We start from the raw sequence: 18,680 nt of genomic DNA on the forward strand, positions 1-18,680 counted from the left end.
GTTTTTGTTTCAGTCCTCAAAAGTAACTTCAAAATTCTTCTAGTCCTGTGTATCTCTGGAGAAGGACTTTAATTTCTTTCTGTTCTTTAGAGCAAAACACAAGAAAAACACCTGTTTTTTCCATTTAATATTGACTTTATCTCATCTTCTGATTTCTGTGTCTTACCTCATTAATATGGTTTCTGCCTTCTTTCTTCATTTTACAAAAGTTCCCATCCCATCAACTATTGTAACAGTAAGAGGTTCCATGTGTTGAGTGTGGATTCTCCACCAGATGATGTTCCAAATGCCAACCTATATAGACATTATTGTCCTTAATCCTCACGTCAGACTTAAGAAGTAGAGGTGCTAGTTTTATTTTATAGATGAAATAACTGAGTCTCAGAAATTTTTAGTGATTTTCACTAAACCACACAGCTAGAAGGTGGCAGAGTGATGATTGAAATCCAAGTCAATCTGTCAACAGAACCCAAGTTCTTAACTTCAACAACATTCTTCCTCCCTAATTAGTTCTGATTAGGCAGCCATGCCTGTAGTCATCCCCATCTTTTATCCTAACTCATATTTTATCTTATAGAGATGTAGTGTCTCAAGACCAGCATCATTCTGGAATTTGAAATGCCCATGTGAAAGCATTAGACTTCCTTTATTAGAGTGAAAGAGTGGGAGTCCTTTTTTCCCTCCCCAAAATAGGGAGTTATAGAAACATATTTTAGCAAATACTGCAAATTTCAAGAGATGTGGTTCTGGTGAGGTGGTTTGAGAAGGAATTTTGGATTCAGATAATATCGAATTTAAATCCCACCTTCACCACTATTAGCTCTTGACCCTCAGCAAGTTGTATGGGCTACCTGAACTCCCTGCGCCTCATGTGAAAAGAGAGACCATACTGTTATGTTTCATTTAAGGAACTCTTGTGAGGTAAAGTCCCATAAAACTCTCACAGATGCTTGCAAAATGGTAGTTGTTGCTTTTATTAGAATTATTATCTTTGTCATCATCATCACAGTTACCATTGCTTATTCAGTAGCATTTTTTCTTGTTAACAGCTTTATTGAGATATAATTCACACACCATAGAATTAACTCATTCTATGGTTTTTCATATCTTACATTATTAATATTTTTAAACTGTGGTAAAATGTATGAATAACAAAAATTGAAATTTTAACCCTTTCTAAATGTACAGTTGAGTAGTGTAAATTATATTTACAATGTTGTGCAGCCTTTGCCACAATCTATTTCTAAGAGTTTTTCATCATTCCAAAGAGAAACTCTGAAATTATTAAGCCATAACTCCTAATTTTCTTCCATCTCCTTTTAAACTTAATATACTTTCTTTTTTTTTTTTTAAAGATTTTATTTATTTGACAGACAGAGATCACAAGTAGGCAGAGAGGCAGGCAGAGAGAGGAAGGGAAGCAGGTTCCCTGCTGAGCAGAGAGCCTGATGCGGGGCTGGATCCCAGGACCCTGGGATCATGACCTGAGCCGAAGGCAGAGGCTTAACCCACCGAGCCACCCAGGCGCCCCCTTAATATACTTTCTGCCCTTATTAATTTGCCTAGTCTAGATACCTCATACAGTGGAATCATGCAGTATTTCTCCTTTTGCTTCTGACTTGTTTCACTTAACGTAATGGTTTTTGAGGTTCATCTATGTTGTAACATGTATTAGTACTTCGTTCCTTTTCAAGGCTGAATAATATTCCATTATGTGGATACACTACATTTTGTTTATCCATTCATTTGTTGATGGCCCTTTGGTTGTTTCCACCTTTTGGCTATTGCTGATAATGTAATGAACATTAGTGTATAAGTATCTTTTTTAGTCTCTGCTTTTAAATCCTTTGAGTTTATACACAGTAGTGGAATTTCTGGGTCATATGGTAATTCTATGTTTAGCTTTTTGAAGAACTATCCAATGGTTTTTTATAGCCTCTGCACCATTTTATATTTCCACAAGGGTTACAATTTCTCCACATCTATTCCCACTCTTGTTATTTTCTATTGTTTTCATTATAGCCATCTTCATGGGTGTGAAGTGGTTCAGGAACAACTTTCTATTCCAGGATTCCTCATGAATATGAGATGCAACACAGACATTAAAATAGTGATGAACCATACTTTTGGATATTGTGCTCAATCCTTAGCTCTGAAGAGACCTTTGGTGGAATTTTCCTATAATCTCCAGACCAAAAAAGGCAATCTTTCTGTATCTGTGAAATCCTTGGAGAGTAATTTTTTTGCCAAGAAGTTGCCTTAATTTCAAGGTTTTCAGTAGGCCATTATGTGTTTGCAAGCAAACAATCACAGCAGACAATTAAATGAGCTTTTATAAATGAGGTCCAAATAGTAACACAATAAGTAATCACATTTTTAAAAAATTGACTTATGACACTGGTTACAGGTTTGTGGAATTGGAAACTCAAACACATGATTTCTGTAGAGACAAGATTATGCTAATTGTAGCTGGAAGAATACCTAAAGCAACATCAAAATGAACCACTACTTATTTAATAGGGTTTCAAAAATCTAGCAAAAAAATTAAATTATGTTTGTGTGCTATCAGATAGAACATGAGCTTTTTCTTATTTTCTTTTACCTTTAGATATTATTCTTTGTTTGTAATGCTGAGGGTACACACCACTGTGGGTGGATATATTGGGCTGACTTCATGTCAAATCATTATTTCCCTGCCCCTCTGCACAGAGAAAGTAGAAAAGAGTGATTTGGGTGTGCTTGAGCTGAAAAAAATGGTAGTCACTATAGCCATAAAGATTGTGACATTTTCTTTCTTTTTTCTTTTTTTTTAAATTGAAGTGTAGTTGACATACAGTACATTTTCTTGTCCACTAGTATGGCATGAAATGAGGACTCTTCCCAAGTAATTTCTAGCAGCACTGGTGAAATATCTACTTCTGTGATGTAAGGTTTTTATTTTTTCTAAGTACTTCACTACTATTAGACTTACATTCACAAACATTTAATACACACACAGTTAATCTATCCAATACTACATAAAGCCTTATGAGTAGATGTAACTCCAGTAAACAGAAGAGTTTATGTAAAGTTTCTATAGAGCTAGTATCTTGATTTGGGAGGTGGTACAGACTAGTGTGTGTTTGTTTTTGTTTTTGTTTTGTTTGTTTGTTTTAGCACCAACTTAGGACCTAAATAAATGTGGCTCTACTGTTTAACTGAATGACCAAAAAAGACTGAATTTCTTTGGGTCTCAGTTTTCTCATCTGCATTACAGAGATTATGACATCTACCCCATAATGTGATTGTGAGGATTTCATGAGTATCTATAATGTGCTTAATATTATGCCTCAAAAACCCTTTAAGTGCTCAATAATAATAAATAAATAATGTTTATGAACTCTTTTTTTAAAAGATTTTATTTATTTTGACAGAAATCACAAGTAGGTAGAGAGGCAGGCAGAGGGTGGGGAGGCAGGCTCCCCGCTGAGCGGAGACACCCCCCCCCCATGCGGGGCTCGATCCCAGGACCCTGAGGTCATGACCCAAGCTGAAGGCAGAGGCTTAAACCACTGAGCCACCCAGGCGCCCGTAATGTTTATGAACTCTTATTGGTCCCTAAGCAGTACCTATTATAATTTTATATGTGTGGGAAATAATTGTCAAATATCTTATTAGTAGATACAACTATGATATTATTTTATGTAAGTATAAAACAGTAATAAATATCATGTACATGTAGTTATGGCAAACTTAGAGTGATAACTTATTACTGTGGAGAGACTAGAGAGGAAGAAATGTTTCACTCCAATATGCCAAGAGCCACCCAAAGATGGAATAAACCAACTCTGGAATCTAAGCATTCTCTGAAATGATTTTAAGTATAGGCAGTGACCAGTTGTGGAAGATATTTAAACCTAAATGACTGCCAAGTTCTATTCAAACTTGAGAGTCAATATTTTTTTTCCATTTCCACTATTCCCTTGATATCAACAATGGCTTCCTATCATTCATCAAAACAACAGAAGGTTCAGAAAACTTCACCCCAAAACCTTTCTTCAGAATAGCTGCAGAAAGAACTAGACTCAATCTTGTTCTAATTGGTGGAGAGTAGACTCCCTTGGGCTCTTTGAATGTCAGGTATAACTTGATCTGTTTCCTTTCTATTGAAAATGGGTTGTGTTTACTTCCTTTTCTAAGCAGAGGATTCTCAACCCTCAATAGGTAGATGAAAGGAAATGAGGCAAAAACACCCACACAATAATCATTCCTCTCTTTCTTATTCTAGCTGAAATAAGCCAAAAAGCAAGAAGCAACATATCAAGCTGCAAATCTTTCAAGGGTAAGCAACCTTGGGGGCTGTGCTCTATCCTTCCTCATTTTGCCACAGACAGAATGGCTCATGTAATAATAATTTGCAGTTAGAGAAGTGCAGAGATGCATCAAAATATTAACACAAAGCTAATTAACTTTTAGGAGCTTTATGGTTTTAGAGGAAGGTATAATTTTCATTTTCATCATAGGCAAAAAAAAAAAAAATCAGTTATTGTTTTGGCTAACTTATTCCAGTATTTCTTTTTAGGTCCCTTATTAGAACAAATGTTTTTAGAGCATTTTAGTTTCTGTTTATTGAATAATTTCTTGGGCCCTGTGTCCAAAGGATAGCATGTAACCCTGATCCTCAGAATCTTAAGATCTAGTGCTTAGGAATCAAGGGAGTGTAAATATGCAATCTAGGTTTTACTTTTGAAGTGCTGCATACTCTCTATGTAACCTTGAATAATGTCCTTTACTTCTCTGAGCTTCAGTTTTCTCATCTTCAACATTAGGATAATAAAACCTATTTAAATATGGTTGCTGTAAGGATTAAAAGAGATAGCATATATGAAGATGAGACAGTATATGAAACCTAACATGCGTGGCCTTTAGGTACTGCATAATCTCTTAGTGGGCAAATTACTTCACTTTCTTTAACTCAATTTCCTCATCTATAAAATGGTGATAATAATTATATTAGCTACGGGGTGCCTGGGTGGCTCCGTGGGTTAAAGCCTCTGCCTTCGGCTCAGGTCATGATCTCAGGATCCTGGGATCGAGCCCTGCATTGGGCTCTCTGCTCAGCATGGAGCCTGCTTCCTCCTCTCTCTCTGCCTGCCTCTCTGTCTACTTTTGATCTCTGTCAAATAAATAAAATCTTTAAAAAAAAGAAAAAAATTGTAAATTGTACTAGCTACACAAGGTTATTGTAAATTAAGTAATATACATATAGAGTTTAAAACAGTGCCTCAATATAGTATATGCTCAATAAAGGTTGGCTATTATTGCCATTGTTATTATAATTATCATTACCACTACTACTGTGTTTTCTGAGAAATAAGTTGTCCAGAATGGTTAAGAAGTAGGGCTTGAGGTTGTTCTTGAAGGATGGAAAGGTGATGGGAGAAAAATGATTAAAAAATGCATAGATTTAAATGGGCATAGCTGTTTGTGGGAGTAGCATGATTAGAGAAGTCAGGAAGTCTTGGTGGAAAGCAATGTCAAGTCATTAATTTTGGGCTTGATTCTAGAAGCTTAATTACCAAGATGATGACTCTAGTTCTGATTTTACATGTCCTTTCTGTTCAAGTTCCCCGCATTCCTAATTCAGTTTAGTATTCATAGTCTTAACTCCCATTCTCAGAACAGAATTTTACTGGTTGGCTCAGCCTGGGCCATGTATCTGTGTCCTAATCCTCTGTGGCCATGGGTTTGAGTCACGAAGCATATCAAGTTGAAGATTAGGAAGTAAGACAATGATTACCAAAAGAAATGATCATTTTGCTTATATATCTAGGTTGGGGGTGAGGCAGGCCAACATGGCCTATGAACAACTCAGGTAGACTATCTTATTCATCATAGGCTTCTAGTGTTTGGTACATAATAGACACCCAAACAAATGTTTATTACATAAAACAGACACTTAAAAAGAAAGAATATATTCAGAAATTCTTCATCTCCCTACTCAACTTCATAGCATAGGTACACAGTCTAGCCTCTGTATTGGTGTCACACTCCCAAAACAAAAGTCACTTAAGCTGCTTGAATGATTAAAAGAGCCCAGGTCAAGTCTTAAAATGTTTTACAATTACTTTCTTCAAGGGAGCAATCTATATAGTTTGTAAGTTCCAACTTTCAAATTAGTGAAGTATAGTCCTAAAAGAATATCCACAGTCAAGATTTTCTATGAGTCACACTGAGGCTTAAAAACATCCATTTAGAGTCATCTAGGTGGCTCAGTCAGTTAAGTGTCTGCCTTCAGCTCAGCTCATGATCCCAGAGTCCTGTGATAGAGTCCCATTTGTTGGGCTCCATGCTCAACGGGAGCCTGCTTCTCCTTCTGCCTTCTTCTCCCTTTACCTTCTGCTTCCCCTGCCTGTGCTCTCTCTCTATCTGATAAATAAATAAATAAAATATTAAAAATCTTCAAAAAAAAGGAAAAGAAACATCCATTTAGAAGATCAAATAGCAGATGTGAACACATCAGACATTAAGTTTAAAAAATATAAGAACATTCTTATTCATAAATGCCTTGCCTATCTATCTTTAATAACTTTTTCAAATTCATCTTAAAAAGAAGCATCTACAAACTCTTAAATGATTTATTTTGACTTCTGTTTTCCCTCAGTTCTATTTGTCAGTTGTTATTCTCCTTTATTTTATTATATGACTATGATGGTGTCACTCCTCTACAATGAAGCATGTTTTGAGAGGCTTTTTGAATGATAGAGGTATGAAAATTTCAAAGGTCTTCATTAAATTCAGCTAAAGCAGGGAGAAAAATATGAGCCATGATCCTCAAAGCCCAATTGGTTTCATGTATTCTAAATTTAATTCACATCTCATGGCTTCATCACTTTTTACTCATTTAAAAGTATCCTTTTCATAGACTCAATCACCTTATGAAGATCTGGAAAATATTTTTCATACTTTAACTCCATTACTGAAATGTTCTTTTTTGTTGCCTATAAAATCTGTCACCCTTAGTCCTAAAAATAAAAATTCATCCCTAAAGAAATTTTTGGTGTCAAATTAAAGCACTTTGAGTATGAGGTTACTGATATTTTAAATGTTTTTCACTTAAATTTCATCCTGAATCATTTAAGGCCTTGAATTGCTAAGTTGAACAACAGTATAGCATGCTTTTTCCAATATACATTTTGTGTTCATAAGGCCTTCTGATGATGTGTATATATATATATATATATATATATATATATATATATATATGCATACATACATATATATAGAGAGAGAGAGAGAGAAACCCCGATACAATGTTTTTTCTTTAACTTTAAGCCAGGCTGTCATTCTCTGCCTTTGGTCCCAGTGGTCTTTTGTGAGTGCCTTAATTGAACGTCTGCCCTTGTATGTGTTATACCCTTTGATCCTACAGATAGGAACATTCTGGGGTGAACCAAATGTACTATCTTATGGCAGGTCTGTAACTTCTTCCCTCTCTTCATAGCTCTACAGAAAGAAAACAACTAATATTTTGAGTGACCTTCTGTTCTTGCAGTTCCCATCTGTTGTGGCCTGAAATTACCATCTAAATTCTTGCCATGTGAGGACCTGCAGGGTGCCTCTTGATCTGTCAACCAGCACACAATTTCAAAGACAGACATGCTGGTAGAATCAGGTTCCACTTGCCCATTCTTTTACCGTGTTAAGAAACTAAGCTGTTCCTGTCTACTGCCCTCAGACAGAAGCCTTTTTAAAATTCTAGTAAACTTGATCCCAGGCGCTTGCCAGTAGAGTCTTAGTCTTGTTAACTGATAGAGGTAATGAAAGTCCATCTGAAACCACGCTTCTTATGAGCAATAGGTATCTCCATTTTCAGATCAAGTTTTTCATGTTTTTAAATTAATTTTCTCCTGACTATAATCATGGTATCTATCTATTGGGGAAAGTTTGGAAAAATACATAAAAGAATAAGGAAGTAACAAACACTTAAAAACTAATACCTACAGATAACCAGTGTTAACCTTTTACCATATTTTCTTTCAACCTTGAGATTTTACTCTACACAAAATTTTTAAAACATTATAAACATATTCATTTAAAGGAATATTTTGAAGCATTATTTTAATGAATGCGTATTAGCCTATTATCTGAATGCACTGTAATTATTTTAGTATACTATTATTTATTCATTCACCCAATATTGGACATTGTACAATTAGGTTTCCAATTATTCAGAATGATAAATAACCCTGTCAAAATATTCATTGGTCTAATTATTTCCTTAAAATAGGTATGCATGTTCATCTTTTAAGTTCTTAACAGTTTCTCAAATTGCTTTCCAAGAAAGCTGTAATACTCCCACCTACATGCTAATTTTATAGGTGAAAAATTATATCTTACTATTCTACTTCCTTTTAATTAAAATTTGGTTAGTATAGAGATCATTCTGGATGCGAATCAAGAAAGAAAAGAGTAGGAATGGTGACTTTGACTCTCATCATGGTCCACCCAATGGGGATAGGACAATGCCCATGACTTCTACCCCTCTTTTCTCTGAGGTCTTGTCTGGTGGCCAGGGAGTTATAAGCAGAGACTTCTCTGGAAGCAGACTTTTAGAGTGTGATAAAGTCACAATTCATATTTTATTAGCACTCTTCAGTTTATTAAGTCCCTTCACATGAATTATCATAGTAATTCTCAAACAAACCTTCTACAGATGGTGTTATTATAGATCAGGAGCTTGAAATCTAACTCCAAACATAATACTCTTTCTTTCTATAGTCTCTATTGCAAAGGCAGATATACTGAAATAACTTAAGGCTCAGGGTCCCTCAACTGCATAGGTTCTTTCTTAAGCCATGTGCCTAATTCTGTATTTGTAGTTTTGTACCCATTTTTCTTAAAGAAGGCCCCTAAATATATAAGCTTCAGGGGTTTACACCTTCTTCACAGATAGTAGGGCACTAAGAGCATAAATGCTTTCAGAGGCTCTGGGGTAGGAGAAAGTGTTAGAAATGTCAAGGTTGGGGTGGAGAGGGCAAAATATCACTAGAGTATGGGCTGTGAAACTTATAATGCCAAATATAAGCCCCCCCCCACACACATGATTCTTGGTAATGTCCTCTTGAGCAGCAGATTTAGTCATTTTCTTCAGAAAAATCTTGGGTCTTTGGCCTCCTCAGGAACAAAGTTTAGCTGATGTATACAAAGCACTGAGTCAGGACCCAGGGACCTCAAGGGCAAGGCAGGTAGAGATGAGGCCCTGTCCAACTGGAGAACCTGATAGAGAGGGCACAGGTGAAGCCAGATTGAGCCTATGTAAGAGAAAATGGATCTTATTCCTGTCCCTCCAGTGCATAATCTGTGATTAGTAAACAAATCCTCCACCCTTAGCCCCCAGAATAACTCAGGTGATTTTCAAACTGCTGCTTCTATGCTGTATCTCCCTGCGCTGTTGCACTGTAACTCAGTTTCCTCTCACCCTCCTGGTTTTCCCAGAGCTGAGCCCACTGATTTGTAAAGTTCCAGGTTTTAAGTCAGCTGATTTCAAGAATTTGCAAAATTTGAACCCTCTGGTTTTCAAAGCCAAATGTTATGGGTATTCATCTTTTCCATGTGGGTTCCCCAGTGTAATAACCCGTTTCTCTAAACCTCTCTGCACCTGCAGTGTCCCTCCTTCTGGCAGACAGCCCTGCAGGTCTCTTTGGCTCCCAACCATGTCTCTGTCCTTCCGACCCACTTTGATGTGGTCTCTTCTCTGTTTAGCTGTGGAGAGTTTTTTCTGCCAGTCTTTGGGTCATTTTCTGGGTTATATACACTGATGTGAGTTTTATCTACTTTTATCCATGGGAAGAGGTGAGCTTAGAGTCCTCCGACTCCACTGTCTTCCCTGGAAGTCAAAAGAGAGCATTTCTTTTTTTTTTTTTTTAATTTTTTTTTAAGATTTTATTTATTTATTTGACAGACAGAGATCACAAGCAGGCAGAGAGGCAGGCAGAGAGAAAGAGGAGGAAGCAGGCTCCTTGCTGAGCAGAGAGCCCAACGTGGGGCTTGATCCCAGGACCCTGAGATCATGACCTGAGCCGAAGGCAGCGACTTAACCCACTGAGCCACCCAGGCGCCCCAAAAGAGAGCATTTCAAAGAACATAAAGTACCACCACGTTCAACACCATGGTTGTCCGGAGGAACATCTCTTTAGAATGTTGTCACAAATAGGGATGCCTTGTTAGCTCAGTCAGTAGAGCATGCAACTCTTGTTCTTGGAGTCTTGAGTTTAAGCCCCACACTGGGCATAGAGCTTACTTAAAAAATAAATAAAATAAAATGTGGTCATAAATAACATTTACTGTTAAGTGGTTTGTGGCTAGAATGAGGAGGTTTCAGAAACAATCGGAAGGAGATCTGAATTAGAAGAGAGCAGATGTATCAGTTTGAGCAATATTTGAGAAACTTCCTTTCCCCGTTGAATTAGAAAAGGCAAAATTGATGAAATTAGCATTCTGTATTTATGGGGCTGATTTTTACCTATATCTAAATTTGTATGTTTTAGCCAGTACTTGATATGTGGCCTATCTGAAAACAGGAAAGATGAATTACCAAATTAATTATTTAGGCCTCTGGCCAATAGTCTAATCACTTCTAATTATTTCTTGATTTGAAACCACAGCTTCTTCCTCTGAGTCATCATTATCTGTCATTGAACACTTTTGCATATCAACATGATAGTATGGATTTCACATATTTTGTGTGCCAATCAAGAGGTGGAGGCTCATGTAAATTTTAATATACTAAATTTTATGTCTATGTAAAAAGTCTTGCTTAGATTTCAAATGTACATCTGTATGTGATCTCAGTGGCACCCCAAAGTTCTTTCTTCCCTTGACCCTCCCTCCAGTCAGCCTGGACAATCTCCAACTCAGGGTAAACTCTCCTATCAATTTTCTTACCTTTTCAAAACTCTCAAGTTTGTTTGTTAAAGTCATGTAATCCTAATAATAATTACTCTTGAAATTCCTTTTATCTTGTTCTAGGTGAACACTACTCAATTCTTTTGTTTTCACTCCTTTATTTCATTCCTGATGCTCATTTTCCAATCTTGCCCTTTCACTTCCTTCCAGCTCCTCCTATTACTTTCCCACCACTTATCTCAGTCCACTCTGACACAAAAATATCTTTTCTTCCTTTATTAAATGAAAAAGTGTCCTTTTCATTTCTGAAGGTTAACCTTTCTCTTCTCTTGAATACCAGACTCCATCTTCTCCAGAAGTTCAACCTTCTCCCTTTTATCTGCAATTCTCACTTACCAAGGGCCCCTTTTTCTCAGCCTTTCTGACTGCTCTTTATCTTCCCAAAGCATATTCTCCTACAAGTCTCCTAAGACCTACTCATATCTAGCAACAGCCCTTCACCTCCATAGTTATAACTTAAGAATAGCCTTGAACACTCACTTTCTTTGGGTCCACTTGGAATTTACTTTTCAATCCACTTGAAACTCATGTCTTTCAAACCTTTCCCCCTTCACTGCACTGTTCTCAAGCTATTTATCACCATCATCACTTGCTGTTTCTGTAGCCTAATTTCCCACTCACTCTTAAGGCAATTTAACTTCTCTGATGAAATAGCACCTACCAAAGTGGTTCTCAACCTTGGCTGCACTTTGGAATCACTTGGGAAGCTTCTGATCCCCAGGCTACACCTCACGGCAATAACATGGAAAATTCTAGGGATGTGATCCAGGCATCAGCAGTTTCCTTATCTCTCCAATGTGCAGCCAGTTTTGAGAACTCTTGTGTTAACACCTTATCGTTGGTTTCCATACCAAAGTGTTTTCCTAAAGCTTCTGGCATGGAGGCAGTGTGATGTTGGAATCAGATAAATCTGAGTTTGAATCCTGACTATACCATGTATTATTTATGGGGCTTTCAAAAAGTTATTTAATAAATGTCTATGCATACCATTTTCCCTCATCTGCAAAGTCAGGATACCAATACCAATATCAAAATTTGTAAATATTAAACAAACTAGCATGTATAAGATGTTTAGTACATAGTAGGCCCTCAGAACAGGTGCTTTCTATGGCTTTCTGACTATTCCCTCCCCTCTCACATATGCAAAGTGTTCTTGCTCCATCATCTTCCTCAAATTATACTATTTCTTTCCTTACTCTTTTCTCTGTCTATATCTGTATTTTCTGACTTACCTTTAATTTTTGGTCCTAGTCAAATGATTCCCCTCTTTATTTGTCTAGTCCAACTTCCCTCCTGTGCTCTGTGCTCCTCTTCCAAGTCTTTGTCAGACATCTTCTAATATAAGTAGCACCTTGGGTTCTTGTTTTGCAAACCATAGAAACTAAGTCTTATGGATTTAAGTAGAAAAGCAACCGATTAAGAATATATTATCTATCTCTCAACATTCCTGGGAAAGTTGGAAAACCAGGTTGGAAAACTGGCAAGATTGTAGTGAGGTTTCATAGCTGGGACTCTGGCTGAAATCATTCAGCAGAACCAGTGTGGTGACAACAGTACTGCTGAATGCTGAATATTGAATACTGCAATTTCTAATGGATACTGGATCCTGCCACTAATATCACCTCCAAAAGAATTCTCCCTGGCCTTACATTTTTGAATCACTGACTTCGGATTCAAGCCCCAGGACAGGCATGTCTTTTTGGCCAAGGCTGGCCTACAACTACCAACTGTACCCTAGCAGCAGGAAAGTCAGAAAGCAAATATTTAGCTTTTTTTGCTTTTGTACTGGGAAGTAGGTTCCTCTTTCTAACAAAACTTACAAAGTGGGGAAACTCCTCCGTGTGGGATGGACATTCAAAAAAGGCAAATGCCTACTATAATGTCCTATAAATACCTCAAACTTACTATGCCTCAAATAATCTGAATTTTACTCTGCCCTCACCCCCACCCCTGCCCAAACTAGTATTGCCAGTTGGTTTCCTTATTTAGTTTATATCATAATTCTCTGATATTTCTTGAATGATTTCCAAGATTTGCTTCTCCTCTTCTCCAGGCTAAATCCTACCTCTTTAACCTGCATCAAATGTGCATCATGGAAGCCTTCTTATCCTTCAAGACTCATGTCAAAAATCACCTCCTCCATGGGCCTTCTCTGATCTCTTAATTAGGATGTCTGTCTTTCTTCTGTGTTCCCATAGCACTAAATCTTGCACTTATTTAACTGTTTATTTATGACCCTCTCTTACTATATTGTTCAATCTGAAATCAGGAGTGAATTCTATGTAATTTTGCCTTCTCATCAACTTTTTTAAAACCCAAGTAAACCCTTGAATATAGTAAGTTACTCAGAATATGATTTCTTAGTTGCAATGTTTCATGCTTAAGTTTTCCCTATCATAGGTAATTATACATATCACCAAAGAAAAGACTCCATTGAATATAAACTGCATTGTTGTTTTATGTGCTACTCAACTTTTAAAATGCCAATAAAACCACAATACACTATTCACTGTAAGATGCATCCTGATTTGTTAGATATAAAAATGTATAAAATATCGCACCTTAGAATTTATGAAATACAATAGTTATCACTGTGGTTATAATAGTTATAGAATTTATTCCACAAAACCAATAGTTATGGATAATTTGCTGTATATTAAAAAATAAATAATTATTTGGGGTTATTCTCTCAAACCCTGTAGGATGGATACTCACACTAATCCATATATGCTTCATTTATTTTTGATGTTATACATTTGACAAATGTTTTCTCTGTTACCTGAGACATTTTTCTTTAAGTATTATGACATTTACAGTATCAGATTATTCTTTAGGCATTATGGCTTGGGTCTAAAATTTATGAGGCTACTTTTAAATTTCATGATTCCTGTGTCAGGGTCCTGACATTTGAGAAAGTGGCTATTTCACCTGTCTCATCCTGCCCTCTCTAATCCTATGTACTGGGAAGGGCTTAGAGAGCAGCTCAACGCTCATGACCTGATATGGGGGCAGCCGCAGGGAAGACGGGAATCCTCTCCAAGTGGCTAGACACAGGGAAGTTATGGTGTGGGCTCGTTTCCTACAAGAAATCACCTCATCAAGAGATCCACACATAGTGTATGTGAGTGTTTTCTAGGTAAAAAGAAAATGTTGCCCAACGTGAAATCTGTTGCTTTTAACTTGGCTTGGCTCAGGGTGTTCTTCATCATGCTTCTGACAGCCCCAACTGTGCACAGATGATAAGAGCTTCATAGATATTTCAGCTCAGTTTAGCAAGAGCATTGAAATAGGAGTTGATTGAGTAGTGATATGTTCATTAAAAATATTTTTAAAAAACATTCTATTGCTTATTCTGTGGTTTTCCTTAAAAAATTATGGACAAATGGAAATACTTTCAATTTAGTGTTCTCTTTTTCCTTTTTCTCCCCCCTCCCACCTTTCCGTATGCCAAATCTAATGAATTACACTTTTTGCCCAGTAAATAAGGCAGGGCCCTATCCAGAGCTCCACTCCTCCAGAGGTGGGTAAGTGAATTTATCAACCTTGTGTTCATCCCATCCCCCATTCTTCCCACAGGGCTACTTAAAATAACTGTGGAGTCATTGTACCAGAGGCTCCCTCAGCCAGCAGGGTTTCATAACAAGGCAAGTGGGGAACAGGCTCTTCTGGGTGAAAATGAAGCTTCATTGCCTATGTTTTGTTTAAACCCAGCCATTCTGTCATTAAAAAAAAAAAAAAAAAAAACACCAAACCTGGGGCTACTCTGAACCTTGTTTTGCTTGAAGGTTTCTGTGATTATGCTCAGTGAATATATTAACAAACCTCATTTAGCCAAAATGCCATATATATCTTGGGAAGCAAAGAAAGCTTTTTTTAAAAGACAAATGTTCCCTGAAAATATTGACATTTTATTTCATTATTTAAATTCAACTGCAAGTATCTGGACCCTCAGAGTGACATTTCTTTTGCTTGATTTCTCCTTTACTAGAAAGAGAAAACATTAAAGATCACTCTCCACACTTTCACAAGCAGCTTTCACAAGGGTAATAGCTGTTGACATCTGCTTAAATTTGGGAGTAATTTGTTCCTTACATAACAGAATATTTCAGAAAGCACCAGAGTGCAGGAGAGAGTGTGCTTGTCAGAAACAAGGCTTTTAGTATGGGAATAAATTATTTAAATCACATTGCTTTCTGAAGCCCAGAGGACAAAGCTAAGGAGGTGGGGGACTGGGGAGTGAATGAGATTTAAAGTCTCTAGGCTTCAGTTGGAAAACATCTTGGGTGCAATCTGTTATTTTTGGAGCTTTAAACTCTGATTTATGGTTAACGCATAGTTGATATGATTTGATATTTACAGTCCTATGACTGCAGTGTCTTCAAAGAAGTCTGTAGACCATGTAGTCTTGGGCTAGCAGCATCAGCATCACCTGGGAACTTATTAGAAATGCAAATTTCCAGTCCCTACCCAGACCTGATGATCAAAACTCTGGGTTTGGGGCCTGTCTGTCTGCATTTTAACAAGGCCTCCAGGGAATTCTGGTGTACATTCAAGTTTGAGAACCACTGGTCTAAGACAATGGTCTTACCTGAATAATTTTCCTAAAGAATATCTTTTCTCTCATGTAATTATAATTAGAGCTTGGTTTATGTGGTAAATAATCAACTTGTCTATTCCCATCAAATTTATCTACAAATGGATACCACTTGAGAGTAGTCAAGTGTAAAAAGTTTAAAGTGATCCTTATATGCAGACAGTAGAAAGCCTGTTTAATATAAGTATTTTGTTATGCATAATTTAACACTGGTCTATATTATAAGTATTGTTTGGGAAATCAAAGGGAAGGACACCAACTACAATTTCAAGGATCCTAGAGGATGGAGGCCTTGCTAAAATTTAACTACCTTTATATACACAGTTTATGCTTTACCATCTATGCCTTTACAAATACTGTTCCTGTGGCTTAGAACATCATTTTTCCTTTCCTACCTGCCTTATTCCTACTTGTTCAGTCCTGAGGAGGCGTTTCTTCAACCTTTAAACTGGCACCTGGTCCTTAGCTTGTTCTTAACTTGTAACAACTGATGGTATTATAATTGTATTCTTGTCTCTATGTATAAGCTACAGCTACTACTTGAGTGAAGGGTTGTCTTCAATAACTGTGTAACTCAGTGCCTAGCACAGTACCTGGCTCAGATTGGGGCTTAATAACATTATGAATTAAAAACTGCTTGCCCCATATACAAGTAAATTGTCAGTGCTCAGAAATTAAAATGTTATTTATGCTTTTAAATGTCACTTCTGTAGGATAATCTCTTTCCTTCTTTAGTTTTAGTTTTGTTCACTAGAAAATAAAACAGTCCAGGGATTATATCAGCAGTGTACTATGTTTTATATAAAATATCCCAAAGATACGAATGAGGGGTAAATAGATTCCTAGGAGAGTTAATTTCAAATGACTTTTTTTTTTTTTAAGAGAGGGAGATGTGACTTTATTAGAAAAATATAAAAAGAAAAACAACCCAAAACAACTGAGGTGATGAGTTGGTCCTCAACGGATGCCCTGGTGGATAAGGCTGCTCTTGGCTGCGCTGGCCTTCTCCCGCTCCCGCCGCCGTGCAGGGTCCAGCTCAAAGCAGCGCCACAGCCGCAGGGTCTCATCTGCTGCTGCTGAGGCCACAGTGGCCCCGTCTGGGCTCATGGTCAGACTCAGGACCCGGGCTGTGTGACCTTTAAGCTCAGCAACCTTGGCCATGGTTGGGTACTTCCAAATAACCAACTGGTTCTGGGCAAAGCCATGGCCTGAGATGAGCTCCTTGTAGTGGGGAGACCAGAGGATGGAGCACACCTGGGATTGAGCATCCACAGCACTCAGACAGGCCCCAGAGCAGACATTCCAGATGCGAATGTGTCGGTCACTGGTGCCCCCTCCAGTCGCCAGGACATTGGACTGCCAGGGACACCAAGCTACAGCCTTGACAGCCCCCTGATGCTGGGTGAATGTCTGCAGGGGAACCCAGCCACCCTCTCCAGGAGCACTAGGCCACACATTGACCAAGTTATCATTGCCGCCGCTGGCCAAATGTCGTCCATCTGGGGCCCAGCGCAGCCCACACACCTCCTGGCTGTGGCCGCTCAGGGTGGCCACATGGTGTTCTGCCACCCGAACATCATGGTGGTGGATCTGGCCAGAACGTGAGCCACTGGACACGATGTAGCTGTTCCAACACAGGGAGCTCACACGGGCGGAATGACTAGTCATGTTTCGAAGCCGCTTCTGCTGCTGCACATCCCATAGCTGCACCTCGGCACTGCTGGTGCCCACTGCCAGGTAGTTGCCCTCTTTGATCCAGGCCACTGAAGATATATAGTCCCCAGGCTGCTCCATTTGCAGTAGCTGCAAGATGTCCCCGGAGCTAGCACTCCACAAGTACACGCTGTTGTCCAATGCCACAGCCAGTACATTTCCAGAGCTCCAGTCCACAAGGTTCAGGTAGTAGTCATTCCGGATTTCAGGGGCGTCCAGGATTCGGTCTGGCAGGGAAGGAATGTAACGGCAGGTCTTCCGGCTGGAGCCGGGCGTGGCCTTCTGGCTGTAAAGCACTTTCAGTCTGTTCTGGTAACCCTCTGGGGCATTTTGTGGTTTTCCACTGAGCCGAAGGATCTTGGCTTCCTCCACATCAAAACCGTTCAGGTTCAAAGCCCAGGCTTTCTGATGTTCCTTCTTGGTGGGCGTCTGGCTATCTTCAGGCTGGTTTTCCTTGCTCAGGAGGAAACTGGCCACCTCCATCTGGGAAGCACTGCGATGGGGGATGTAGCGGTCACCGCCAGGTTTGCTGGGAGTGGTCTGAGTCTTGGAGCTGGATTTGCCGGGAGTTCGGCCCGGGGTCCTGCCGGCGCTGTGGGATCGGTTGGCCGCCCGCATGGGTGAGGGGGCCGGCCCCGCGGCTTCCTTAGCTTTGCGCTGCCAGCACGCGGGGGGGGGGGGGGGGGGGGGGGGTGCATTGGGGATAGGTGCGTCCAGCTGCAGCAGCGAGTGCAGGTCGCTCTCGAACACGAACTGCGCCATGGGAGCGTCTACAAGGGGAGGGGTCCTTGGAGTGGGTGCCCGCCGAGTCCTTCAGCCCGCAGCACGTTCCAATCCCGGACCCTCAAATGACTTTTTTAAAAGAACTGTCACACACTGTTGTTTAATTTACAGAACTGCTTTCATCTACCTCAGGCTAAATGTGCAGATCAGGAATCTTTCACAGTTAAACAGAGAGAAAAGTAATAAGTGTTTCAAAAGGAAGTTGGAGGCAGAGATATCATCCCAGTATCTAATAAGGTGATTGAATGGAGGAAGAATTAATGCTGATTGTCTAGAAGCTAGGTAAAATGCAGGAAAAAAAAAAAGCTCAGTAGACTAATAGAAACAAAATGAAAGGGATAACCACAGTTAGATGAAACAAATTAATGAAATGATGTAAATAAACATAGAGGTCAGGTGTCACCAACTGTTTTTCACCAACTAAATATGTTGGGGAAACAGCTGTGATGAATACAAAGAAATAATGTGCACAGCAAGTTCCAAAATATTCATAACTTGAATTTTTAAAAATATTTATTTATTTGATAGAGAGAGATCACAAGCAGGCAGAGAGGCAGGCAGAGAGAGAAGTGGGGAAGCAGGCTCCCTGCTGAGCAGAGAGCCCCATGCGGGGCTCGATCCCAGGACCCTGAGATCATGACCT

General features: G+C 38.8%; 1 protein-coding gene across 1 annotated transcript; it reads right to left on the minus strand.

Annotated features, from left to right (window-relative positions):
- Positions 1-16,422: 16,422 nt before the first annotated feature.
- On the minus strand, positions 16,423-18,091 carry LOC125092371 (cell division cycle protein 20 homolog). Its single transcript, XM_047716807.1, has one exon. The coding sequence runs from the start codon at positions 18,014-18,016 to the stop codon at positions 16,499-16,501; it is 1,518 nt and encodes a 505-aa protein (XP_047572763.1). The 5' UTR covers positions 18,017-18,091; the 3' UTR covers positions 16,423-16,498.
- Positions 18,092-18,680: the final 589 nt, after the last annotated feature.

Source organism: Lutra lutra, chromosome X, assembly GCF_902655055.1.
Source record: "Lutra lutra chromosome X, mLutLut1.2, whole genome shotgun sequence".
Lineage (NCBI taxonomy): Eukaryota > Metazoa > Chordata > Mammalia > Carnivora > Mustelidae > Lutra > Lutra lutra.